Source organism: Syngnathus leptorhynchus, chromosome 15, assembly GCF_054491065.1.
Source record: "Syngnathus leptorhynchus isolate UIUO chromosome 15, UIUO_Slep, whole genome shotgun sequence".
NCBI lineage: Eukaryota > Metazoa > Chordata > Actinopteri > Syngnathiformes > Syngnathidae > Syngnathus > Syngnathus leptorhynchus.
Window position 1 is genome coordinate 9061684 of NC_141209.1, and position 26713 is coordinate 9088396.

A 26713-nucleotide genomic window follows, 5' to 3' on the forward strand; every position below is an offset into this window, starting at 1 on the left:
TGGTTACAAAGGCGTTGCTACTTTAAAGGGAGGGGAGTTTGGATGTGTAGCAACGCTGATTAGCTAACTTTTTTATGTGGTGCGAGGCCTTGGCCGTTTTATGACTCCAGCATTGCAGAGTCTGTCCTGTTACTCCTCCGCCGGTTGGCAGCTGGTTGGCTGATTCGTCTTTGATTAGATATCGCGAAGCGTGTTGAGTGCGGTTTTCCTGTGAAACAATGCAGCTAGATTTTCTTACTAAGTTTCACACAATACTAATATTGAGTAATTATGGGTTAACTTATATGCAACTACTTCAACAGATATGTCTTTTCTATACCACTTAAAAAACAACAGAAATGTATATACGTACTCACTTTGTGAGCTGTCAATCAAACGGCAGGCACCTGATTACAAATATAGTTTAGTCTTTAATTAAAATAGGAGGAAGAATATGGCACTAAGAAGTCAATTTCCCACCGAAGTCCTCCAAAGCAGTGGTCCCCAACCTTATTTGTGCCACGGACCGGTTACGCGTCAGAAATATTTTTGCGGACCGGCCTATATATAAATAATAAAATTATATAAATAAATAATATGGGTAGCCGAGCCGCTGTTGATTATATATATATATATATATATATATATATATATATATATATATATATATATATATATATATATATATATATATATATATATATATATATATATATATATAGAGCACGTCTGCCTCACAGTAAAGAGGGTGCAGGTTCGATTCCACCTCTGGCCCTCACTGTGTGGAGTTTGCATGTTCTCCCTGAGCCCGCGTGGGTTTTCTCCGGGCACTCCGGTTTTCTCCCACATCCCAAAAACATGCTTGGTAGGCCGATTGAGCACTCCAAATTGCCCCTAGGTGTGAGTGCGAGTGCAGATGGTTGTTCGTCTCCGTGTGCCCTGCAATTGGCTGGCAACCGGTTCAGGCTGTCCCCCGCCTGCTGCCCGATGACGGCTGGGATAGGCCCCGGCACACCCGCGACCCCCGTGGGGACAAAGCGGTTCAGAAAATGGATGGATGGATGGATGTAAGCACTGTAATTCTACTTTTCAAAGTATTTGGCGCCGTCTTGTGGCAATATTAGCTCATTACAAAAAGACTGAAAAGACCATAATATTCCGATTAAAATGATTCCGATTCAAATTAAGATGTTGCATTTTATTCGGATCTTATACCTTTATTTAAATGTTCTGTTCCAGAGGGGGACAGGGGAGACCGGCAGGATAAAAAAAGTGAAAAGTACAACTAGACCCCCCCCCCCCAAAAAAAACCGTCTTCATGCTGTTCCAGCAGGAGCAGAGGCCCAAGGTTGTCGCCCTGGTCAACATTCGAAACAGTGCCGATGTCAACAAAGTGGTTGGATAGATTGTGAGTGCGTCACACAAGGTCCTAAAATCTGGTAAAAAAGTGCGTCGTGTTACTACGAGATGCATCACTGGTTGATGTCACGTACGTTTACAGTGGAAGTCGCTGATAAAAAATAATAATAATAATAATAAAAAACTGTTGATGAAATGCTGTGAGCTTGCCGATGCTGCCAAACTACTCCACACATACATTGTATTTCATTCTTAAAAATAAAACCTATCCACATGTAATCAATTGGGTTATATGAAAAAAATTACACACAATAAATAAAAAGATTCTTTTTTATGGCCGAACATGGCATAACATTGATTTAGGTTAAGGTTGTTTGACGGACCGGACGGTGTTTGAAAAGTAGTTGTTTTTTGGGGGGGGGGGGCAAGAGTAGCCAAGACCGCCTCTGCGTCTGGTCACCCTTGTTTTAATTGTAAGGAAATCATCACCTCCTTTTTTTCACCACTACTACCCTTTGCGTTAGCTCACTGACGTCATCCCAACGTGCCGACGTCGAGCGGGCTATCCATGATGACGTCATATTTTGTGAATTACTTAGGATGTTGAGTCAAATATCTGATCAAATTTCACATCCTATGTTGAACAATTCGCATGCTTAAGCAATCGTATGTAGAGGTTTGACTGCATTTGTATTTCTAAGTACGTACAGACTAACGTGCAGTCTGAGACCTCGCCTGTAGGTGGCGGTTCAGTACTCTTCACTGCTGCCCTCACAAGAGTTGGTCGTGGCTTCGCATTTTTGTATTTCTGCATTTGATAACATGTCGTTAGCTAGCAAAACAAGTTGTAAAGTGTTCCCCCATTTTTGTAGTTCTTTTCTTGAAGTTGGAGTTTGATGCAGTTCCATTGCTGTTTTGAAGGTCAGCGTTACACCCAATTAATCCCCATCATTTAAATGACAAAAATCACTTGATGTGTGAGTGATCTGCTGGAGTTCATTTTTGATAAGGTTACCTTTGATATCTGTTGAATGGATTAACTTTTAATCGCTGACCTCATCAATGATGAATAACTCCCTCTGTGTGAGGCGGGAGGCGGCTGACAGATGGGCGGCCAACCGCCCCTCGTCAAATATTTAACACTCGCGCAAAGCCGCACACACGCACACACATTAACAGTCACCCTTGGACACGCCAGGCCAGAGGTCGAGTTAGTGTACAGAATATTATTTAGTGCATTTCTTCCATGAGTGACAAAAGACACAGCTACCATGATTATGAGTTTCAGGAACTTTAGGGCGAAATGCTTTCTGACTTGTTTTGACCACAGGGGCTTTCCCACAAGATATTTTGAGAGTAGCTTACCCAGTTTGTGAGGTCCATTTACTATTTGCCGAACAATGCCCGTTCCTGGAACCTTTGTGGCATTGTGTGTTTGAACCACCACCTTATTGCCTGAATTTAGTTCTGGGCTAATTTAGAAGGGCCAAAAGAATGTTGACGTCATGTTTGTCAGTTGGAGCCTTCTGACATGCATGCTTTCAGTGTCTTGGTGTGGTGTTTTTGCATAGATCAAGATCTTGATCTTCAATGCACATACAGTCGCTGCCCCACCTTATCTTTGTTAATGTGCTGAATGCGCACATGCACAATCAGCATTTTGTCAACTTGCACGAGGAATCATTTTGCAAGAGTGATTCCTCATGCAACGGAAGTATTTTTGCACAATATATATATAAACATTCAATACATACAATATGCCATACTATTTAAAAATGTACCACAGGTTTGATCAGCTATGATAAATATAAATATAAATATAAATATTTTTTAAATTGTCAATGTTTAATTTCAACAGAATTGCTCTTTTTCCAAGTGTGGTACGTGTCTCACTACTGAATCTCTGAATTAAACATAAATGTCGTTTTCAGGGGACTTTTCTGAGCCATTTGTTGAAGGAGACGGCATCCTCCATGTCAGGAAGTATCACGCCATCCCATGATTTGCTCTCTTCCTCCTCTTCATCTCCTCGTTGCTTTTGTCCTCCACAATTCCAAGCTGTTCCCCTCTTGTCCCTCACCCGGCCGTGTCCATCTGCCGTCCTCCTCTCCCAGGAACAGATGTTTGTGTCTTCCCCGCACTGACCCGGGAGGTATGTGTCTACTTAAGTTTGTGTATGTGGGAGGTTGGGGGGTGTTCTTGGGCTCTTGGGTTGGAGGTTTGACTGTCCACTTTGACGCTTTCGGTAGTGGTGGTGTGTAAAAGGGGGGGAGGCAAAGAAGAGGAACAATGGTCTGCATGGACACCAGGGTGGTGGTCGGGGTAGGGATTCATGTGACTGATCGTCTCCATGGATGGGGGGGGTGTCATTCCGCATTCTTCACCTTTGCACATCAGTTGTTGTCATGGCAACGAGACTAATCACTGAAAGCTGCTGACTTTTTGGTTTCATTCAAATTGCATATATGTTCCTTACTCGTACACAGTTTCCGTTTTCGTCCATAAAGGACATGTATATCTGTGTACTTTAGTTTGCTGCCGACTCGAGTACTTCGTTCTCATGTCCCAGATTTTGAAGCTATGTGTATCAGTGGATAGGAAGTGGTGGTAAGACGTGTCAAGGGCGCAAACGGCACTTGAGCATTCGTCTTATCTTTCCATAACAACTGCGTGCGTGCGGCAGCATTGGCATTTACATTGACACGAGTTCAAAGAGGTCATTAGCACCGAGCAGCCACTGCGCCCGCAACTCACTTTAGCTCATTTACATTACAGGCAGTGCGTTACAAAACTCAATTAGGGAAACATCATTTCTGCACGTTTGTATCAGCGCATGAATTAACTGCAAGTTGAGATTCATGTCAAAGCTCATGCAGCATTAGCGTAGCTACCACAAAGGTGGCGAGGAGGACTGGATAACATTTAATGTCAGTGAATTATTTGTATTTAAAATGCTTTCATTTTTTATTGGTTCAATTTTTGATTCAACAACTGTTTATGTTGACGTATTTATGGAGCAAAAAATTACATTGAAAGTGATAGTCGAGGTGAGATGAACAATGCTAATGCTATTAACAATTAGCTCCCACATTCTTGGGCCCTCTGGAGTCAAAAATCATTTTGAACATGTTACTAACATTTATTGATAAAAACTAAATGTGTAAGGGAGCGACTTTTGCACGGCAATTGGCTGGGCTAACTGCTAACTGGTTTCCACTGAGACAGATCCGTTTTCCTGATAACAGAATTGGTCGGTACTGCCGAATAATGGCTTTTTTCAGATAAGCTGTGTAAACGGACCCCATGCATGTTGTTGTTGCCAAAACACCGTCTTGTGTGAAGATAAGGAAAAGGCAGCAGGACAAGTGGTGTACATTTTTGCATTAGTTGGTGAATTTCTGTATGTCAAAGTCGCTCCTCTGTGCTACATCCCTGACAATGAACAGTTAAAGTCTGCGGTGGTAACAAAATGTCATTGGACCTTAATTATGTTGATGCGTCGTCCGAAAGAGCCGCAAGGAGTGTGTGCTGGGGAGGATGATGTGTTAGAAGGCGCTTTTATTCGAGGAGGGGGTGCGTGGCGCGCCAGTCTCCTCGATGGCCTTTTGTCCCGTCCTTTCAGAGGTGGGGTGTGGAGCCTCCGGGAGCTCGTACGTGTCCTGGGGAACTTCATTAAAGCTCATTTGCATGCAGTATATTCAGTCAGTCACGCAATGCATGCATTTAAGTGGACAAAGCCTGCCGAGCGGAAGATGAATTTGTTTTGTGTTTGGATCCAAAATGGAGGCCTGTTAGCACCGAGCTTGGGGATACATTGAAAAATGCAACTGTGGTGTCAAGGCATTTTCACATTTGATTCTCATTTGAACGCACTTTTTGTCCATATCAAATGTAAATGACGCTGGAAAATTATATTCATGCATTGTATCGTTCTGATTGTTTCATTCTCATTATTATTAATTATCTTATCATCCCTGTTACACCATAGCACGTTAGGTTTGGTTTGTTTCTTTGTGGTTAAATACGTTAAGAGTACAATTGAGCCCCAATTTGTGACCTATCTTGCAAAAATGTTAATTGTGTTTTGTGTTGAGCTATTTTGTAATTCACAGATTTTTACTTCCTGCAACTGAATTTTAAATTATACTCGACACATAAACGTTATTGGTTGGCATTCGTGTAATTGTTGACTGATTATAAAGATGTTTATCTTAATTTTCCTTAAATATGTTGCGTTTTATTTTGTCTTCGAGTCGTCAAAATGGCAGTATTCTTTAGATTGAAAAAAAAAAAAAAGACAACAGCAGAGGGCCAAAAGGGAAACTACATTTTTCTTAAGACACTTCGTCACGATGTGGCTCTCCGCTTTGATTGGTCTTGGGGACGAAACATCGACGCCGATTGGCCGGTGAAATGCCGCTCCGCGGCGTCTATTTTGAACGTAAATAAGGATACAGCCAGTCTTTCTTCCGTAGAAAGCGGAGGCTGCTAGACAGGAGATATTCTCTGCTGCCGCGCTCTGATACGCAACACCATGCCTCTCTAGCATCTCGGAAGGGCTAATTTTGCCACCCATTAGCTACCATAACTTATTCGGACATGTTTCCGTAACTTTTCGCGGGAGGCTAAATGCTTAGCTCTTTGTTAGCGTACACCTCGGGCCACCTTGCTTGTTGGCGACACAAATTTTCCCCCCGAAAACAACCAAACCGTTACGTCGGATACCTCGAGAAGCCGACTTTAATCAGAAAAAAACAACATGGATGAATTTTTGAGCTGCCTTCGTCCCGTCGGCACCAGTTCGAGGAGCAGGCCTGACGACATCCCCAGTGTTTCCTCGTTGCCTGCGCCGGACGTGAGCTACAAGATGGCCCACTGCAAGAATCTCTTCTCCCCGCTTCTTCACTCGCCCGTCACCAATCTCGCGCTGGACATGAACAAATTGGTGGGACTCGGGAGGTAAATTTTAAGTTGATTTACGATCCGAAATGTCGAAATGAGTCTTTGGCGCGTTGCTGACTTCGTTTCTGCACTGTGCGCAGTCAATGTGATACACCGAAGAGGAGCAAGCATGCACGCCTGGAGAAGGTGTGCTCCATCGCCTCGGATGTCTCCTCCGATGCTGGTGAGCTCCGGAGTTTTCTGTGTTATTCTGAATGTTGTGGCACAGTTTTATCACAATTGGTATCAAATTTTTATTATGATTGTCTGAATGGTTTAACTCTGGTTCTGCAGGCCTCGGCATGGATCTCACAAGTCCCATCGATGCACTGGAACTGGAGAACTCGTACGTAAAAAACGTCTGTTTAAATCAATCAGCTTTCCCCCTCTTCTTGTCCCTGACCGGCCCTCCACCCCAACACCATGACCCCTCCAACAACAAGATGAGACCACCAGTTTCTAATCCGTCAGATTAGATCAGCTACTGTTGGTTTAAAAAGAGAAATGGCTATTGAATTGGACGGAACAGGAAGTTGAGCATTTTGTTCCTCTTATGTGGGAATTAGATTCCTCAATTTAGAAGGAGTTGCCCTAAAAAGATGTGCAGTGCGAAAATTCCAAATCGCCAAAGTGTGATCGGCTTGGTGACTGACTGTGAAAAAGGTACGCCAGGTTTATTCCATTGTGTTGATGGCATTGTCCTCATGTTGGGTGGCCTGCACGCAACCAGCTGGCAGTTTCCGTCACAAGAGCATTTGGTCACCGAGACCCTTCCAGCTGTTGGTTTTCGAGGAGGTCAAAAGTGGGCCGGCGGGCTTAGTGATAGCCGAGCACAGCCCCTCCAGTCCGTGGCACACTTAATTTCAGTGGGAGGTGGAGGAGGAGCAAGACGAAAACTAAGAAATGAGGCCACCCCCCAAGCCAGTGGCTTGTACATTGAATGGGGCACGCTCCCCCATCCTCGACAAACAAAAGGAGCCCTCGCCATCAGGCATCTGGTGGATTAGCCCACGTCTGCTCAGGAGGCCTTTCTATAGTCACGCTTTAGCATACATGTGCTCCCCAGCCAGTTGCTTGTTCCTCACTTGATTCCAACAGAGGTGTGTTTTCTGAGCCACCAAGCAGTGGCGCTTGAACTTTTGATGCGCATCAAGTCTTTGTTCACGAGTCAAAAGTGTCATCAAAATGAAATCTATGATATGGAGGTTGCACTTTGAGAGTGGCTGCCTTCAACTTGCTTGTTCTTGTGCATGCCCAGGTTCGAGAAGGCCATTCAACAGTCCAGTCGAGTGCACGAGTAAGTCGGCAGCTTTTCCCCAAATTCGCTCTTCAAACCTGAACCTGTTTTGTTTTTCAACTGCGTTTTCACACCTTCAATTGCTTTCTTTCCTCTCACAGGAAAATGCCCGTCAGGCGAAACAACTCCTTGCCGGTAAGTCGCTTTAATTTTGTGGGCCACAGATGCAGTCTGCCATTTTTAGATTTGATTTTCTCTCTTACCCCGTTTAGGCAGCAAAATAGTTGCGTGAGCGCTTTATGTTGCAATTGGGATCATGTCGCTGCTATCTTGTCATCTCGTTACCTTGTGTTTTGCAGCTCTATCTCCTTTGCTTCAGTCCGCCCTTGAAGGGATCCGAACCAGATGCTAACCGCTACGGCATTTTTGGCCAGGACCCCGTGTGTGTCGACTCTGCTTCCTCATCATCTTCGCGGGACAACAAAGAAAACATCCCCAAGGTCCGTCTATCTATTGCTAACCGCAACGATAGCGCCTGCGGGCGTTTGAAGTGTTGATAGATGTTGGTTGTCTTCAGGAGTGCTTTGAATTCAAGAAGCCCAACCAGCCCGTGGCCCGCACCCGACTGCGCTCGCTCAGCAACGCCTCCCCGAAAGACACTTTGGCCCAGCGCCCCAACTCGGCGCCAGCCCTCATGGTACGTACGAGGCAGCATTCAACGGGAGCTTTGCAGGTTACTTTTACCGGTATTCCCGCTGAAGTTTCAACGGCATGTTCTCGCAGGTGTCACCTTCCTTCGTGCGACAGCTGCCGTTTAGTGACGACAGCCCGTTGTTCCTTCGATGTTCCACCCTCACGTCACTCAACGATGATGACGACGGCTTCCTGGATGCGATGGACGACAACATGGAGGTAACGCTGTGTTCCCTTCATGAAACCCAAAGACGTTGGAACTCATTGTCGGTGAGCTTACTGATATTTTCATCTTCTCACAGAACAGCAATGACATGCCCCAAGGGATGACCAACTTGCTCACAGCGCCCCTAGTGGCCGACAGCTTAGGCGCTGACTCGGTGAGTGGAACTAGCTAGCCAACACGATGGGTCTGAATTAAATCCAACTTTTGATTTTCCGTGGCAGCCTGTTGAGGCATGAGATAAGTAGGTTTGCCCATGTCAGCCTGTCTCAGATGTTTTTGTGACATGACAACTCGATCTCGGTGCTTGTCAAAAGGGAACCCCATCTTGTTGTTCTTCAGCCTGTGATCCGCTGTCGGCCTCGCAGCCTTTTCCGCTCGCCATCGATGCCGAGTCCGAGTGTGTCGCGCCCCTGTGCCAAGCGTCCCGACTGCCCCGGAGACGACAACACGCCCATGCAGGCCAAGCGGCGTCGCAGCCTGGCGAGATCCGAAGTCACCACGGAGGATGTCCATTCCCCCAAGAAGGTCAATTATGGCAACAATGCCCAAGGCACCACCTCCTGTATGATTGATTGTAACGTTTTTTGTTTTTTTTTGTCATCTTCAGACTTGTCCGCTGCTGCAGAGATCCAAGTCCTTCTGCCACATGGAGATTGATAAAGTTCTGGACAGGAATGACGACGGCACGGCGGAACTTATTGGTGACTTTAGCAAAGTGAGCACCACTCAACAGTCAAAAACCTGATTGCGTGCTGATGAATTTAAGATGTAACTTTTTCTCCTTGATGCTTTTTTTAGCCCTACGCGCTACCAACTGTGCACGGAAAACATCAGGACCTCAAATACATCACTGGAGAAACGGTACGATTGTGTGAAGTTAAGAGTCCTCAGCATAGCAGAGGTCATAAAATGTAGACGTTTTGTTATATGCCGGGCAGGTGGTGGCGGCAATGAAGGGAGAGTTCAGTCACCTTGTGGAGCGAATCATCATCATTGATTGCCGCTACCCGTACGAGTATGACGGCGGACACATCAAGGTGAGCGAGCGCATTGCTGCAATTTAGAAAATAAACATAAAGTTACTTTTTGATAATGAAACGCTACATTAACTCTAAAAAACGAATTCGCGGAGAAACCTCAAATGAAAGCAACAATAAGTATTATATAACACTACTTATTTGCTCATTGCATTAAATATATTTATGATATAATGCAGATTTTAGGAATGCTATTTATTGTATTGATTGATCCAGTTTTCCTTATACTTTATTATTTATTGAACGTGACCATCAGGGTGCCCTGAATCTCTACCTGGAGGACGAGGTGGAGGACTTCCTGCTACAGACGCCGGTAGTGCCTTTGTGCCCAGACAAGCGCGTCATCGTGATGTTCCACTGCGAATTCTCGTCGGAGCGCGGACCACGCATGTGCCGCTACGTGCGCGAGCGGGACCGCTCAATGAACGACTACCCCAAGCTCCACTACCCCGAACTCTACGTGCTCAAGGGGGGCTACAAGGAGTTCTTCCCCCTCTTCCAGGTACATCAAACTGATGACGTTCAAATACCCCCCCCAAAGAAAAAAAATGGCCCCAAAAATATTTGTTTAACAAGGACAAATGACTATAATACAGTCAACTGTTGGCAAAAGTGTCCCTCGGGGGTCATTTTTCCAATAGCGTTTTTTTGTTTTGTTTTTGTTGTTCAATCCAACAATGTAAGGTTGCCAAAATTGCACCAAAACCCAATTTATAGACACAAAATGATGTCAGGCCTGTTTAACCATTTTGGGACCTGTGTGCGCTTGAAAAGGATCACAATAAATTAATAAATTATTAGTTTCAGCCCCAAAACTGATTAATATCCTGTTTCTCCCGGCACAGATGCAATGCGAGCCCGAGTCGTACCGCACCATGATGGACGAAGATTTCCGCGAGGATTTGAGGAACTGTCGCTTGAGGAGCCGCTCGTGGGCCGGCGAGCGCAGCAAGCGGAGCATGTACAGTCGCCTCAAGAAGCTGTGAGCGCCCTACTGCCCACACCCCCTTTTAATTAGGCAGCTCTTTGTTCCAGTGCTGCCTTTTCTGACCACTTTGGGGCGGCCGGGCTCCTGCCATCACTGCCAATGTTCACTTTAAAATCGTTTCAGTACTTAATTGCCTACTTGGTTGGGAGTAGGTGCGTTATTTTATTTTTTTTCCCCCCTTTTCCACACCGCTTCCGCGGTTTTATAAACTGAGTTCCCCGGTGACCACGTGAAGCTCATCTTCCTCTGTGGCTATCGTCATGATTCTCTTTTTACGGAAAGTTTCCTGTTCTCGCGGTGCCAAAGACACTTGCAGGACCACAAAAACCTTCGGAGTGTGAAAGAAAGAAAGAAAGTGTGAGCGATCTGCATGTGTGGTGTTGCCCAAATATGAGTTTTTTTGCTGAGCGGGCGGGCTCTATCAGTTTTGACGCACAGTTCTCAGGAGAGCCGCCCAATAAAGATCAGTGTGACTTTCAACCCTGGAGTGTCTGTTTTTCATTCTGTGGTGAAATAAACAAAGCTAAAAATTTTGACATGCTAAAAAGCTCTGAATTTCAATTCACCCCTACCCCCTGATTAGTTTTTTTTCTGGGAGCACATAATGTCAAAGCCGTTGACTTTTCACACAAGATCGTTTGTAGTCTCGTCAGGCGACACCACAAACATTTTTCTCTGAGGAGTGTTTGTAGTAATTGCGCTTCATAGTCCATGACTCAGTGTGACTTTTTGTGTCTGTTTTGGCGCGCACGCTCGTAACCAGGCCTCACATTCAAATCTCCCTCCCAAAGCGGCCTTGGGAGCGGCCTCTGCCAAGGCACGTGCGCGCACACACACACATGCATGCACACACATTCCACACGAGTGTCCTGACCAAAGTTCAGCAGGAAGTCACGTGTAGTCAACATGTGAGCCTGGGGCTGGTTGTTATTAGTATGTGGAACAACCAGGTCTCTTGCTACTGGCCCTTCTCACGTGCAGCGGGAAGCAGATTCCTGGCGCCACTTTTAAACTCACTCGATGCTTTGAAAACAAAATCCGTTAAATTATTGTGACAATCAAACCAAACAATTTTCATAAACACCAAGATGTCATGAATTTAAAATCAAACCTAATAAATAAATCAATACATTTGAATTATTTAATTAAATGGTGGATCTTGGCCATCCGTGACCCCCGTGGGGACTAAGCGGATGGATGGACCTTGGCCATGGATTTATGAAAAATGGGGCGAATAATTTTTTTATTTAAAAATTAAGATAAAACGCTTGCTTATTCTTTTGTTTTCTTATTTCGTACCATCCTTTTTGTCTTGGCCTGTTTCAAGAGTTTGTTTTTAAAAACAATTCCTGTGTGTGTGTATGTGTAAGAGTGACACGTAACGATGTCAACGACATGCACGCTTTCAATACGATGTCATACAGAAGATGGCATGAGAGGTTCTTAAAACAACACGCACGGGTATTGAAGTATTGAAATTTAGAATCTCAATCAAACCAAAGCCCCAGAACGAAGAAACTGAGCTCACGTCTTGAACTTTAGCTTCCTTGGCAAGTGGATGAAGGTAAGTTTTCTTTGTTTTACACTTCACTCATGCTAGATATTGTGCTCATTTGTACTTGGCCAGCGACAGACGGGATCGCACATCATCAATGACCGTTGGCTGGATCAAGAAGTCAAGCAAACACAGCGGAGGGAAAGGGAAAGTGGCTCTCTGCTAAGCGTATGCACGGCAGCTGCATGCACGGCAGCTGCATGCACACAACCATTCTGTATGTGAATGAGATAGTATCTCACAAGACGTTTACTTGCACAGGCCCACACCATACCCAAAGGGTCAAAGGTCAACTTGTTGACAGTTTCATGTTAGAAAGAAATGAATCAATTCAATACAATCGAATAATTCAAACCTTTTTATTTGTAGGTTTTACAGGTATAACCAAGTTGTCATGATTAATATGATTGAGACCTAGTATGGGCAAGTTGATGCAATTGAAACCATAGCAAGATGGTTGAACTGTTCACTCCGTTTTATGAAGTTTTATTTATTCTATTATGCATGTATTTCCTATTTCATGATGATGACGATGATGATGAAATTTGGATTAAACCATTGAGATGCTAGAAGTGTTTTTTTCCATGAACTGTAATTATTTTTTGTATATATATCTTATTTTATTTATTTTAATACTTTTTAATTTGATTTTTGATAATGTCTTAACTGTTATTCTTCGATTTATCATTTTAAATTAAAAAAAGATAAAATCCTCTTGCATAAACGAATTAATTTAATTTCTGGGTATTTTTAACAATCTTTTTTTTTCAACAGAAAATCAATGCAATCAATGATCGCAGTCACTCGAATGTATTATCCGCGAGCGCCATCTAGTGGCCGTAACAACATAAAGCAACAAAATTCGTCACTGTGTCATGTGATCAAACCCGGAAGCGAATCGCCTGGGTTGACAACCCAAACAGTTTGCGTCCTGCAGTCCTCGTTGCTGCTTAGCTATGTGGTCGTCATCATCATGGTAGTCGCTTTTGTCATACACACCGTTTGCCCTATTGGGGCGCTCGCTCCCGGGGAGAGCAGGGTGCTCTACTCACGCGTCTTCGGACCGGACGAGGCACTCTTTCAGGGCGGGCAGAGGCTGCAGCTCAACGCCGAGGAGAGGCGACTGTTATCAGTCGAGAAACTCGCCGTGGTGTCACGGTACGTCGGTTCTTCTCTATGAATTGGCCCACCATTGTGATTTTTTTAAACGAATTTTTGACGCATCAGCCAAATCATCGATCAGAAAGTTATTTGTTCAGAATTTTTCGTATTTGTATTAAATTCCCAAAGTACTATAGGTATCAGTACTCATTATCGGTGAGTACTCTGAGTGAAAAAAGTGATATTGAGCACCCCAAGTTCATGACGTACGAGCTGGCAAGTATTTGACATATTTAGAATGATTGTGTTATTTTGTCCGGTTTGGACCAGGCAGGTCCAAAGCGCCGTGTCTCTGCGCCGAGAGGCATCAGGGCATCCCCCGGTGGAAACTCTGCCTGGCGAGGAGGCCCTCGCCCTGCAGGACGCCGAAACCGGCGTGCTGAGGCTGCGCTGCGGTGACCCCTACTTGCAGGAGGTCAGCGCACTTTGGTTGGCTGTCAATTGCTTGTCCTTCGTGATTTTGTGCGAGCCCCATGAAAATCTTCTGCTGGCTGAAGGAACGCTCCGGAACCTCGCCAGACACTGCTTGGAGAACCTGCACATGCTGGGACAGGGCAGCGAGGTGAGGGGGAAGCCCAAGTACCTATTTAGTGGATTATTATCATATGCATTCCGTGTATTTCAACAATCTGGCCTTGGACTGGCTTATATCAGGATATTGATAAACAGATCCCAATAGATGGCAGTGTTGCTTCTTTTTAAAAATGATTGATTTTGATATTATGTATTTGTGTGTCAATTTCCCAGATACTGTTGAAGAGCAGCCGTGTGGACGTCCTGCTAAGTCGGCTTCTTCCTCACGGCCAGCTCGTCTTCCTCAACCACCGCTTCGCTCAGAGTCTGGAAAAAGACATGGCCGCCTACATGCACAAGTGACCTCCGGTGGCCAAATGAGATCCTAGCAGCCTACAAAACACGTCACGTCACTTCCCCATCTTGTGACGCTTGTGAGGAAGGCTACAGGAAGTAGCCAGAACATGTAAAATCTTCCCCCGACTAAAAGAACTGTTAGATAATTTTATAAAGTCAGATATTTCTCATGGACGAAACCTTCCTACAATTTGTGCATTAAATTGAGGCTCTAATGTACCTCGCAAACCTGAAGTGAGTTTTCCAATATCCCTCAATCACTTAAAATATTAATTATTCTCGCCATGTAGGCTGATGTTGCCTTTCAGTGCTAGTATGAAATCATGTTTTGCCACACAACTGTTCCATACTCTCGCTACTGGAGGGCACTGTTTCACCATCCACTCGTTGACTACGGCAAGAGGAAAATAAAAATAAATCTCTCTCTCGCGCTCTCTCTCTCTGTGCGCTAAAAAAGCCTTGCAGACATGGAAAACAAACAGCAGCGCGATTTGTTTTTCGGCGCGTGCATTTTGTAATTACGTCCAATTAATGGCGCGCGGCGCGGGAAGTTGTTGTTTGCTGCCAACAGCTGTTTGGATTAAACGGCTGAGCGGGTGTCAAGTGGAGATTAAAATCACACCCGCCCGACAAACCGGCCCGGAAAGGGGAATCGACTGGGGGGGGGGTTCAGGAATTGAGTATCATATTTATTTCCCCCATCGGAAATAATGGATATACAAATCATCTTTCAAACTGTGACCATCATTAAACCTTTATTAGTAGTCCATAACCTAAGAAATGGTCATGAGCCAAAAAAGCTAAACTAGTGAGTGTTTAATGCTAACAGAACTAGCGTATGTTTTTCATTGGCAAAATTGTATTAAATGTTTCATGATGCATTGAATGATTGAAAAAAAAAAAAATCAAACGTCCATCACAGGGCACATATAGACAAACGACCATTCATAGATGATATTGAATGCTAAATGGTGATGCTAACAGATGCTAAAAGAACTGGCCTTTTACATGAAGTATTGCTGTAAAATTATTTGTCCAAATGTTGCCTGCATCTTTACCAGTAACACGAGAACTAAAGCCAATGCTAACACAACCAAACTGAACTTAACTGATCATATGTTCAAGCACTCCTCCCAACGAAAAGTCAGCCGATGCTAATGCTAAGTGCTCTGCTCATTTCAACTGACTCTCTAAACGGAGCTCTTGTGAGTATCCACATTAATGCCTTATTTTCCTGTCTCCATCCATCCAAAGTTCTAACCACACACAAAAAAAAATCTTTAAATGTGCATGCTGCTCTTTGAATAACTTTAAGCTCATTTCCCCAACATAATATTTCTTTTTCTCCCGCCTCATTAGACGGCTATTGTAAAATGCGCCGGGGCTCGGTGCTGATGGGACATGGTATGAATTTCAATGTGACGCTTACAATTTCACACATTCCCCCCAAAAACTAAGCAGGATTAAATAAAAGCGCACTGAAGCAGATTAGACTTTCAGTTACTGTGGTTACTGATATAAGACACGTCTCAGAAACATTGGTATCAGTAATAAAAAACAAAAAAAACAAAAAAAAAAAACCTTTTTTTTTTTTTCCAACTTTTCAATTCAATTGTAATGCAAATGCTAACACCTCGATAGTCGGTGTTGTGAGTCACAATGGCAAAAACAACAACGTCATGTTACTTTTAACAAGCAATGCATCTCATGGACCTAAACTAATGATTTTTTGATGCTATTGTCTGCAACTGTTGATGTAATCATTTTCTGATTTGTTTTGTACAACCTTGTTGATACTGAAAATGCTTAATTTGCATCGCCAAACTGTAACACAAGTGGCGATGCTATTGCCAACACAACCTTGTTTTTGTGGATCTGAAATGACATTTTTGTGTATCTTTAATCTGGCTGCTCACCAAAAAATGTATCTTCCTGTTGTTTCTGTGCCACCAAGTTCCAAATTATACTTGGCATTTCACACTGCATCTTTTCTGAGCCTACCTGCAGTATTCTGTTGAGCGTCTCTAATGGTGTTACATTTACAATTTAAATCCATTTCTTTCTCGTCTTCCGCTCAATTAGATTTCCCGCTGTTGCTTTTTATCAATAAAACCAAGACGACTTTTAATTTCCCCTCATCCTCTTCGTTTCAAATTGATTCGCCACCTCATGTGGAGGACAGGAAGCTGCCATTTAGCCCTGTTTTTACTTTCTTTTGATCCTTTATTGGACTTTTGGAGTGCCATTGTACTTGTTAGAAAAATGTTACAACCAGCCAGATTTTACAAAAAATTTACTGTTATACATGGACAGTACAGAAGAGAATATATTATCTGACGGCTGCTCTTCGGTCAAACGCGTGGTCACAATCTCAGTGCTGGTTGTAAACTCTTAGACCCCCCCCCCCCCTCATTAAATTTCCATATGGCTGCTTTTTGGTTGGCTGCTGGTTAAAGTGAAGTTTAATGGAGGCTAACCTTCCTGTCTGCTTTGCTTGTGAGCTGTGAAGGAACGATGACAGTCCAACACGTAATAACTCGACTGCGTAGCAATAAAAGGTGCAAATGAGCCCATCAGTTCAGCTCTGCTGTTAATTTAAAGTGTCGTAAATTTTAGCTCTCTTATTTGGAAAGTCAATTTTTTTGCATTTCAGTGTCACCCGCCCAACAATTTAAGAGCTTTTTAATTACTGACTTTTTGTAAAGTACACAATTGTATAGTGCACTTTTTTGTCATGAATAAGAATGGACAGTCAATTTGCTTGAAGATACTTGATTTGCAGTCTGGACGCGTTTGGTGGTTGTGAATGTCTCACGAGTCTCCAACAACAGCAGCAAATAGAAACATTGTGCTGCTTAATTAACTGATGTTGTCTTCTCTCCAAAACGTTGAATGCCGTGACGAGCTATTATGCGATTGGCACGCTGCATTACAAACCGCATCAGTGGAGCGCAAAGCATTGGCTTGTTGTGTGAAAGAAAAACTAAAAAAACAAAACTTTGCCATGATCTTTCCCTCAATTTGTAGCCTTTCTGCTAGCTTTAGCGCATCAAATCTCCGCTTTCCACGCCATGATGCCCTCCCCCCCCACCACCACCCTTTCCCCTGAGTAGCAGGAGAAACGCGGGTCCAAAAGTGCCTCATTACGAGGGCTTTCCAAATGAAACGGGCGCCATGTTTTATTCATATGCGTGCCCAATGCCCCCGGCGAGGCAGCCAGGAGGGGCCGAGCGGGTGAGCGGCGGATGTTGATGCGGGCGGGTGGCGGTCCCGCAGGCCGCAGTCAAAATGAGCGTGGACGACGCTTGCTCGCTAATAACGCATGGCCACCCTCCATAACAATTAGTTATTCAGCTCGGAAAACGGAGCGCATTAAGCAAGCACCCTTGGTTAACATGCTAGCACGTCATTTAAATAACAAACACGAGCGGCCTTGGAGTGAATCGACATCAACGCATAGTACAAAAATATAAAACATTCATGTTGTCAGTTTTTTTTAAGTGCAAGCCAAGGAAGTTTTCATCAATGTGAATTTATTTTTTTGTCAGTTTGAGCGGTAGTTTTTCTTCTGTATCTCATTAAAAAGACACATGCAAATTATTTATATTGCTGCATATGTGAAAATGAAATATGTAAAACTAGACTTTTCCCCATTTCCATTGCTCCCCGAGCAGCACCTGAGAAAATTTCAATCTAAAACCAGTGCTTATGTCAATGTTTTATATAAAATATATGATATGAAAATTAAATTATGCTACAATTATCAGTTTTCATGGAATCATTTTCACGATATGTTCCTCTATCTAAGCAGTGTTCGTATTCTACCTCAACGCGGAAACATTTGCTTGAAAACATTGATCTTTGCTTTGACATTCCCTGGGAGGGCAACGGTGGAGCGTTCTGCCACGCATGGATGTTCACGTTGCTCAAAGCGCATGGCTGAACTTCTGTCCTGTGCGGACGGGAATCAGCTGTGCGCCGTGGCGACTCGCTCGATTGGCCGGACGTCAAAGCAAAGTATGGGCTTTGGGCCTCGGCCTTTGGAAAGTCCTCACGGGCCTCTCCGTTCGTCCGTCCGTCCATCTGCAGAGCTTTGTGTCACAGCCCTCTCCTCCGCTCGCCGTTTTATCTTGAACAGTAATTGGACAGCAAACTCACGCATGCGAGTCAAGCAACGCACCTCCAATTTTGTACTCAAAATGGAAGCAAAACATTTTACTTTCAAGTGGCCATTTTAGGGTCCTTTGGCATTTGAAGCATGGCTAAGAGACAGTCCACTTTGAAATGTAACATTGTGCTTAACTATCAGAGAGAAATTGGCCCAAAATGCTTTTTGAATGCAACATACATTAGAATTTCCCTAGGCATATCTATCATGAAGAGACGCACAAAAAAGGTTCAAGGAGCCACAACTGAAAAGACAGGAGGTCGGCCAGTTGGGTTTGAGGAAGCCTATGGATTGCATTTGACAAAAAAAAAAATCCAGACTTGGAAAAATGGAATTTGGTAGGTGTGTCTATCATGACTAAACCAACAAAAAAGTTTCAAGATGCCATGTCCTAAAAGAGAGAGAAAGTGATTGATCCCGAATACCCATTTGTCCCAAGTATGGTGGCAAAGTTTGACCATCAAGCAGCAACCTGCAGAAATGTGAAGAACTGTGGAAATGAGCCACTTAGATCTGAAGCGAGTGGAGACAAAAAGGCTTTCTGAATGAGTCGCTGTGATTGGCAGAGTCAACGACAAAAGAGCGTTTCCTTGGTGTACCGCTGTCTTGTCGGTGTGGGAAAGTCATCACGTCGGGCCAACGTGGGAGGCAGAAATAATGAGAAGGTGGCACGCAGTGGCGTTGCTAGATCTCAGGTGTTTATCAAAAAGCACGACACCCGGAGACAATCTAGACGATTCATTTAGTTCAAACTTTTTAGCGCCTTACTCCACTCGCGGGTCACTCTCAGCAGGTAGAGGCGAGCAAACCTCTGGGTCAAAGCTGCATGAGATAAAGCTCCGGCCACCCTAAAATAAATCTCATAATTCCCCCATCAGGACTGGCCCAACACTAAATTGTCAAGAATTAGAATTTCTGCAATTGCGTGTGAGGGCGGAACATGACGCTTAATTTTGATTTGATGCCACAAAACACTGACATAACGCACTTTCTATGAGCTAATTGCTAATCAAAAGTTAGCCCTTTCGAATACAAGCACTTGACTTACCCACGGGTATAAAAATTGTGCTCACAAAAGCTGCTTTTTTTTATTTTTTTTTTTTTTTTTTAAGCAGAAAGTGGTGACTCTGTTAAAGACGTTTTATGCAAATATTTGAATATGCACTACACGGCCTGTTTGATGTTCATCCACCTGTTCTCCTTTTAAGCTGCCAGACGCACACAATCAAACGTTTTCCTCCCCGCCGCTTATTTTCCGCTGATGAATGATTGAATGGCCGAGGGAACAATACGGCGGTCGGGCCTGCTCAAGTGCCGTCGTTATTCATAATCTGCCGGCAGAGGTTTATTATGTCGTTGATCTAAGCGAAAACATTTTACAAACAAGCGCGGCCTTTAAACATTTATCACCTTGGAAATGGAGCGCCAAAAGCAAGCAGCGTCATCGCTAAAAGGAGGTCAGTGTTCACAAAATAATCCAAACCAGAAGCAAGGTTTCAAAACGAGTTTACAGGTTCTAAGTCATGTTTAAAGGACAATATTGGATCTCAAGTAAAGATGAGCTTGATGAGTTGCAGTAAAGGGGAAGAACAAGAAACAATTTGCAAAATATCAAAAGGAGTTCTTGAGGATAATAGGTTGGGGACAGGGTTAAGGTTTCTAAGTACAATTTGGGGTTCAAATAGTCGCAGGGAATAAAAACAAACTTGTATCATGTCAAAGGACCTCTCAACACGATCCACCTGCGTGTGCATGCACACGTCTGATCAAAGCGGAGCTGTACGGAGGAGGACAGCGGCAGACAGAAGACCAAAAAGATGGCTGCACTCCAGTTGTCAGATCAGCAGGCCTTCTGCTGATGCTCGGCACACCGCCAAATTGATGGCGACGGCGGAAGCGACTACTCACAAGAAAACGGACAACCAGAGTTTCGCATCCCTACTTTTTGGAGAATAACTAAAAGTTAGTACCGTATTGGCCCGAATATAAGACAACCCTCATTATAAGACGACCCCCTCTTTTTCAGGACTCAAGTTTGAAAAAAGACTTTTTGAACACCAAATTAAATTTTTATCCAGAAAATAATTACAGTATATCTGAAACAAATGATTATAACAATATATTTGAGAGAAAAAACATGTTATTTTGCCTCATTCAAATCATACAAAAACTGTCTATCACATCTTAATATCTGAACATTTAAACATGACAACTAAAGTGCAATCACATTTGTAAATGAATGGCTTCTGGTTTTTGAAATGTAAATAAACCAATCTACTGTGATAAAACAACAAAATCGCTATAACTGCATTAACCATCAAAGTGAAGTCTAACTAACTGTTGTCTTGAAACAAATCTGAATAAGGAAAAACATTGCAATAAAATAATGCAAACTGGTTTAAACTTGAGAGTAGCTGAGATCTCTTTCTTCTTCGTGACAGGGGTTCGCTTTGGCCTGGGGAGTTAAGTTCAGCATTCCCTTTAAAGATATCTGGCGCCATCTAGCGTTGTGAATGGGTATTGTGTCTAGATCCCGAATGTAAGACGACCCCTTTTTCAGTCTTATTTCAATGCAAAAAACACTGTCTTATGTTCGGGCCAAATTTATTTTTACCCTGAGCCCGCAACTTGAGTTACTACAGCCTTGGTTTTCAGATTGGGTTATAAACCAAGGTTAAGGTTTCAGAGTAAGCTAGAACCATGGTTACAGTTTCAAGCAAGGCTTATTTTACTGTTTGTGTGTGTTGGACTTTTATTTTTCTTCATTTATACGAATTATTAAATTGGCATCTTATCAGAGAGCGTCAAATGGTCGTCAGGGGCGCTTTCGACACAGCAGGTGTTGCGCCCCTGCCGAGGGTTTTTCAGGATCTGAGGATTTGACACTAATCTCGTCAGCGAAGATGACAGAGCGGTCCCACGCTGCACCTCGGAAAACTCAAACCCCACTGACGATGGCGTCAAATGCTTAGCTTTGAGGTTTCAGGTTAGCGCCGTGAGCGGCTATGAGCGGGCATGTTGCAAATCTCCAACAGCTATATTTCAAATATGTGTCACGGATCCACTGTTAAGACAGCAACAACACAATGACGTATATAATAAAATGGTTTATTAGCTTAGCTTTGCTTAGCGGCCTATTCTATTCTACCGAGCTGTTTGTACCATACCAAGTTTATTTTTTAACCTTAACCTACAGTACTTTATCCTTAACCTTTAAACTGGGCTAACAAGCTATTATGTTATCCTGTCCTAGCCTAGAGCCACACTATGCTATCTTAGCTTTTTTTCCTCTGGTTTAATTTCTCCTACTTTGCCGCTCTTTAGCTTACATATGACATCTTTAGCCTGTAATCTTGCTGGTAAAATGTTTTCAGCAGCTCCTCAAATTAGCTAACCTCGTTTGAACTCACTCATCCTACTAGCATGCTCGCTATCAGCTACTCAGCAGAGATTTTTTTTTCCTTTTCTTTTTTCCCTGCTGTAAAATTGGTGGAGGCATATTGCGTTCGTGTGAAAGCAGCAGCCGCGATGCCGCTTTTGTGGCCTAACGAACGGGCGTGAAATTAGCGTGAATGGCACGGTGGTGGTAGTGCCATGTGTACTTTATCCCGCTCCTTGTCCTCCATCCTGTGCCCTTATTACCTTTAACGCATCCCTGGCTTTTATGTAGGTGATAAATAAAGAAATTCCTCTGCCTCCACTTGTAACTCTGCTTTAGGGCCCGCTGGAGTAATGCTAACATCAAGCTTGCTTAAATGCTACTTCATCTTCACCGCTTCTGTAGTGTAGCTCACTGATTAGCTCAGCTCATCTTAATTTAGCTGGGTTAGACCTCTCCCAGAGATGTCACGAACTATTTTGCTACCTACTTTTGCCTACCTTAGCCTAGCTGTTCTGAGATGTATCTTACATGTTTTCAATGTGCCTAGATTATTTTAGCCTTGTTAAATTGCATTTAGCCCAATAAGTGCACAGTTGGGCTTGGTGTTGAGTTGCTACCGGATGCCATTTTTCCTCATTTTGTGTTAACACATACGCTCTTTGTGGGGAATTGTAATGTGTGCCCTGTTTTGCTTAAAAAATGTCATCTCTGAGTCATTATGAGTAATTTATTGAGTCGACTGTCACAGCGGCGAGCACCTGCCGCCCACACGGCAAAAGCCAGTAAAATTTGGCAGGGCGGCTGTCAGCACGTCGGGAATATGCAAATCATTAGCGCCTCCTTGTCTTTTCTCGGCGGGGACGCATGACGACGTGGGCGGCTAATTATTTTTTTTCCCCAGCCTCTTTGGGATCATTGATTGCGCGTCTTTCGCGGTGAAGAGAAAAAAAAAAGGTGGCGCGAGCTCGTCACTTTCTAATTAAATGTTTCTTTAAGCTCACGCTGCCATGAAAGAACTCATTATTTCCCCTTTGGCCGCCGCCGACCTCCCCCAAGCTCTGTTTTATCCCGATAATAGAACTATTCAGTTCCGGTCAAGATGATATTCCTCGACAAGCGGGCGGAAAATTAAGTTTGCCGTCAAACGTGGACCTGACAGCGGGTCGTATGTCATTGCCGCGACCATTTGGTCCTTTCATTTGATTATTGAATCATCAATTTTGGCACCAACACCGAACTCAACTGGCTGTTGATTAGTCAGTTACCTGCTATGGAAATTTACCAGAATGGGAAGACAAAAAAGCCCTTTTTAATTTTTTACCAGATTCTGTTACCCTTTGTTTGTGGTAGTAAAGTGCGTTTGTTCTTTTACCTTTTTGGCAGCCTGCTGTGGCATCAAACACTGTGGTGAAGCAGCATCTGACTTATTGCCTCAGGTTCTTCTTGCACTCCCTGTCCCAAGTACTCAATTTGTGCTCATGTTGAGGTGTTGCGCTGCTCCGAACAACTTGTTCTACAACCTTTTTTCACCCTTTGACATTAAGTCAGCAAGTTCGATTTTTTTCTTTCACTACCCGTGGAATCTAGAATGCTATCTCAGTCGAAATGTTTAAATGTGGAATATATGACGTATTTCTACGTGCTCAAATTTGTTTAAACTATACCTCGTGTCTTCTGAATTTTGCCCTGTTTTACTGCCATTTCTCCTTCTTATTGGAAAGGGCCACCAAGTGAGGCTCTCAAACTGTTTAACATTGTACACAGTCATAGAGTTTTATGTGTGATAAATGTTGTCCACTTGGAATCCATTCCTTCTCAAGGTTTCTTTAAAATGGATTCTCTCTGTGTTTTTGCTTGGGGGGGAAGTCGTCCATCTTGGCCCGTAAAGCCCTTTTTGTGATTATAATCCACAAAGACGCCTCTCTGTGTTTCCCTGCATTGCCAGAATTGATCAAGAAGCAAAACACTCGCGCGCTCCAAAAAACCACGGCGGCGTATTGCGACTTTGGCAGACTGACGGCGACGTGTTGTTTGGCCACGGCATTACACCCACGCAGTGGTGAGTTGAGTGGCGGCAAAACCACATGGGATCTTTCTAGTGTATAAACATGACTCAAAAGTGTGAAAAACAGGCAATAAAAAGACCAATTTTGTGCCTTTAAATACATGATATGGATTAACGTATTGCGACAAGCTTGTGTTTTGACAATCTGTGACCATATATGGTCATGTGGATATTTTGCACTTTTAACTTAAATTCAGAAGCAGAGTGAGGCCTGAATAATGAATGACTCCTGGTTTCATCTGTCAATCAAAAGTGCACCAAAGTCGTGACTTTTCACTGACGACGTTCCATCACTTTGAATTACGTATGTCCTCTATAAGTTGAAAGTGGCCCCAAAATATTGAATTTATAAAATTCGACATAGTCCGTCGTTGAGGCTCTAAAAGTACGTGTTCATATGTTGATGGGCCAATGGTGAGTATGTTTTTTGTTGTCATGACAACCGGGGTGGAGCTAGGGCATTGCGACTAGGTGAGTAACTTAGATAATTTTGGTTATTTAACAGGCAGCTCGGTGGCGCACTGGGTAGCACATCCGCCTCACAGCTAGTTTGATTCCACCTCTGGCCCTTCCTGTGTGTTCTCCCCATGTCCGCCTGGGTTTTCTCTGTGCACTTCGGTTATCTCCCGCATCCCAAAAACATGCTTGGTAGGCCGGTTGAGCACTCAAAATTGTCCCTAGGTGTGAGTGCGAATGGTTGTTCGTCCCTGTGTGCCCTGCGATTGGCTGCCAACCAGTTCAGGGTGTCCCCCGCCTACTGCCCGATGACGGCTGGAATAGGCTCCAGCACGCCCGCGACCCCCGTGGGGACTAAACGGTACGGAAAATGGATGGATGGATGGATGGATGATTGTTTAACAAGCAGTACAGGAAGTAACCGATCATATCACGCATTTCCTGGTTGGAAATGAGTTTTTATTGGCCGCACCTTCTGCTCACCTGAAGCGTTAGTGGCTAATTGGTTAACGACACAAGGAAATCCCTCTTTAATTAGTCGCAACGGATGGCGTGACGCCATCTCGTCGGGTTGACGCTAACGCCAGATTTCCCGGGACGGCTATTCATTTGCTACTCACCAGCCTATAAAAACGGAAATGTGCCTCTGGAGAAATTCTCAATCGTTTACCTTCCCGCCACTGCTAATTAGATTAACAACACCTCGCATCCAGAGGAGCCCTCTGGGGGGGCAGGGGCTAGCAGTTAGCTTAGCGACCGCCGCGTATCGACCGAAGCGGCCATTGTTAGCCGAAGGCGACTTAATGCAACGCTTCCCCGGGGACGCTTTCAAAGCCGGTCAATATTTACGGGAATTGCTGCCGTGGGCTCTTCTCTAATTTGGTGCCCGCGTTGAGTGGGGAATGTCCTGGGGGAGCTATCGCTAGCGTGTGCGTGTGCGTTTGTGATTGTTGGCACTTGGTCGTCCGCATTGATGCGACCTTTGTCACGGTGATGTTGTAATTATCGGGGCTCGGTCACTTGGATTAGAAATCAGAGAGACACTGAGAGTCAGTTCTGCATATTTAGTCAATTGTTTACAAATTGTTCTTTGGTGCAGTCCAGTGTTTTTGTGCATTTCGGGTTGTACATAGTATGTTTAGCCCGGCGTCTATGCTTGGTTTTTGAGCTGTCTTCTTCACATGCACTATAAATCGCGGATTTTGTCATAGTGTGGGTGGGGGGGGGGGGGCGACTTATAATCAGGAGCGATTTATATGTGATTTTTTTCACAAATTTTCAAAATTCAAAAATCCGCGATGTAGTGAAACCGCGCTAAACAAACCGCGATGTAGCAAGGCATTACTGTTATTTGAACTGCAAGTGACGTCACCCGCGCCACGCGGCGGTTGTTTGGATGGATGGATGGATTTATACTCCGGAGCGATTTATAGTCCAAAAATTACGGTAATTTAAATCATATTTTTTATTAATTTGGCAGGTAATTATTAAAGCCATTAATTATTTTTAATTGAATTTTTATTGTAAAACTCAAGACGTGTTCATTGAAATGTTGAATTTATATTTCAATTTGTATATCTGTTTTAAGTCATTTTATTTATCATATTTTCAAAAATTTGGGTAGGTAATCATTCATTGTTTTTAATTACATTTTTAATCTAAAACTCATAGACATACTCATTGAAATTTTGAATTTAAATTTGGGGTATTCTTTTGATTTTTATATCTATTTGAAATCATTTTCAGTTTCATATTTGTTTTTTGTTTGATTCGATTAAATGAGTAAATTAGGGATATTCAATAATACATGTTTTTAAGTCTTGTTTAATGACCTAAGGTAAGTGTGTATTCATCTTATATAGTAGAAGATACATGTATTGTCGAATGCAATATTTTATCTGATTGCATTTAGATGGATCAAAATGATTTATTCTTGGAGGGAAATTGAGGGTTTATTCCATACAAATGTTAGACTCAGTTTGGTGCGTGCTGTCTGTCTGTGTAGTGCACTTGGTTTGGTGTGATTTTTTTCTTCTCAGCTACCTGATGAAAGTGTAAGCTTATGTAAGCAGGGCCTCATTAGCTGCCTGCAGTAGGCAAACACGTTTTGCTCTCGTGTCGTGGAAGTGAATGTGGAAACACCGGCAGCAGCGATGTGAAAACGCTTTTTCAGCACCACGTGCGTGCGTTTACATGTCGCTATCAATAAACGTTTCCTCCTATGAATGTTAGCAAACTAACAGCAAGTCCTGTGTGTCCCAATCTGATGTAAAAGTTGTGTTCTCGTGTTATTTTGGGAAGGCTGGGCCGCTGATGTTCACGTGCAGAGAAGAAGAGAACTCAAGACAAAACTGCAAAACGACTAACACGGCAGACTTGAAAGAGATCAACCTGAGCTAACTGGCTAATGCTAACATAATCATGAATTCCTTTGTAGAGTCACTTACAGATACAGAATATGATTCAAGTTCCTTCTTATCAACATTGATAGATCTACAATTCCTTCTTGGAGACACTTACCGACCCAGAATTCCTTGTTGTAACAAGATCCAGAATTCCTTCTGAACACTTGGATAATCAACAATTAAGAGATCCA

The 26713-nt window shown here is 43.5% G+C and overlaps 2 protein-coding genes across 2 annotated transcripts; both read left to right on the forward strand.

Moving 5' to 3' along the window:
* The first annotated feature begins 5684 nt into the window (after positions 1-5684).
* Positions 5685-10940, forward strand: cdc25b (cell division cycle 25B). The gene is made up of 16 exons (XM_085932637.1): positions 5685-6297; positions 6381-6463; positions 6574-6625; positions 7538-7576; positions 7678-7711; positions 7876-8016; positions 8094-8213; positions 8300-8428; positions 8512-8589; positions 8775-8960; positions 9043-9150; positions 9234-9296; positions 9374-9472; positions 9729-9974; positions 10318-10479; positions 10514-10940. Exons 1-15 carry the CDS (start codon positions 6098-6100, stop codon positions 10456-10458), a joined length of 1719 nt encoding a protein of 572 aa, XP_085788763.1. The 5' UTR covers positions 5685-6097; the 3' UTR covers positions 10459-10479; positions 10514-10940.
* A 1964-nt stretch (positions 10941-12904) lies between these two features.
* Positions 12905-16029, forward strand: ap5s1 (adaptor related protein complex 5 subunit sigma 1). Its single transcript, XM_085932810.1, has 3 exons — positions 12905-13173; positions 13447-13738; positions 13924-16029. Exons 1-3 carry the CDS (start codon positions 12989-12991, stop codon positions 14050-14052), a joined length of 606 nt encoding a protein of 201 aa, XP_085788936.1. The 5' UTR covers positions 12905-12988; the 3' UTR covers positions 14053-16029.
* Positions 16030-26713: the final 10684 nt, after the last annotated feature.

Bases quoted from the DNA above. Each gene is read 5' to 3' on its own strand.
- cdc25b (XM_085932637.1), top strand. From the start codon at position 6,098: ATGGATGAATTTTTGAGCTGCCTTCGTCCCGTCGGCACCAGTTCGAGG. The intron at 6,626-7,537 runs GTACGTAAAAAA...GTGCATGCCCAG, and splicing joins GCACTGGAACTGGAGAACTC to GTTCGAGAAGGCCATTCAAC. The intron at 8,017-8,093 runs GTCCGTCTATCT...GGTTGTCTTCAG, and splicing joins ACAAAGAAAACATCCCCAAG to GAGTGCTTTGAATTCAAGAA.
- ap5s1 (XM_085932810.1), top strand. From the start codon at position 12,989: ATGGTAGTCGCTTTTGTCATACACACCGTTTGCCCTATTGGGGCGCTC. The intron at 13,174-13,446 runs GTACGTCGGTTC...GGTTTGGACCAG, and splicing joins AAACTCGCCGTGGTGTCACG to GCAGGTCCAAAGCGCCGTGT. The intron at 13,739-13,923 runs GTGAGGGGGAAG...TCAATTTCCCAG, and splicing joins TGCTGGGACAGGGCAGCGAG to ATACTGTTGAAGAGCAGCCG.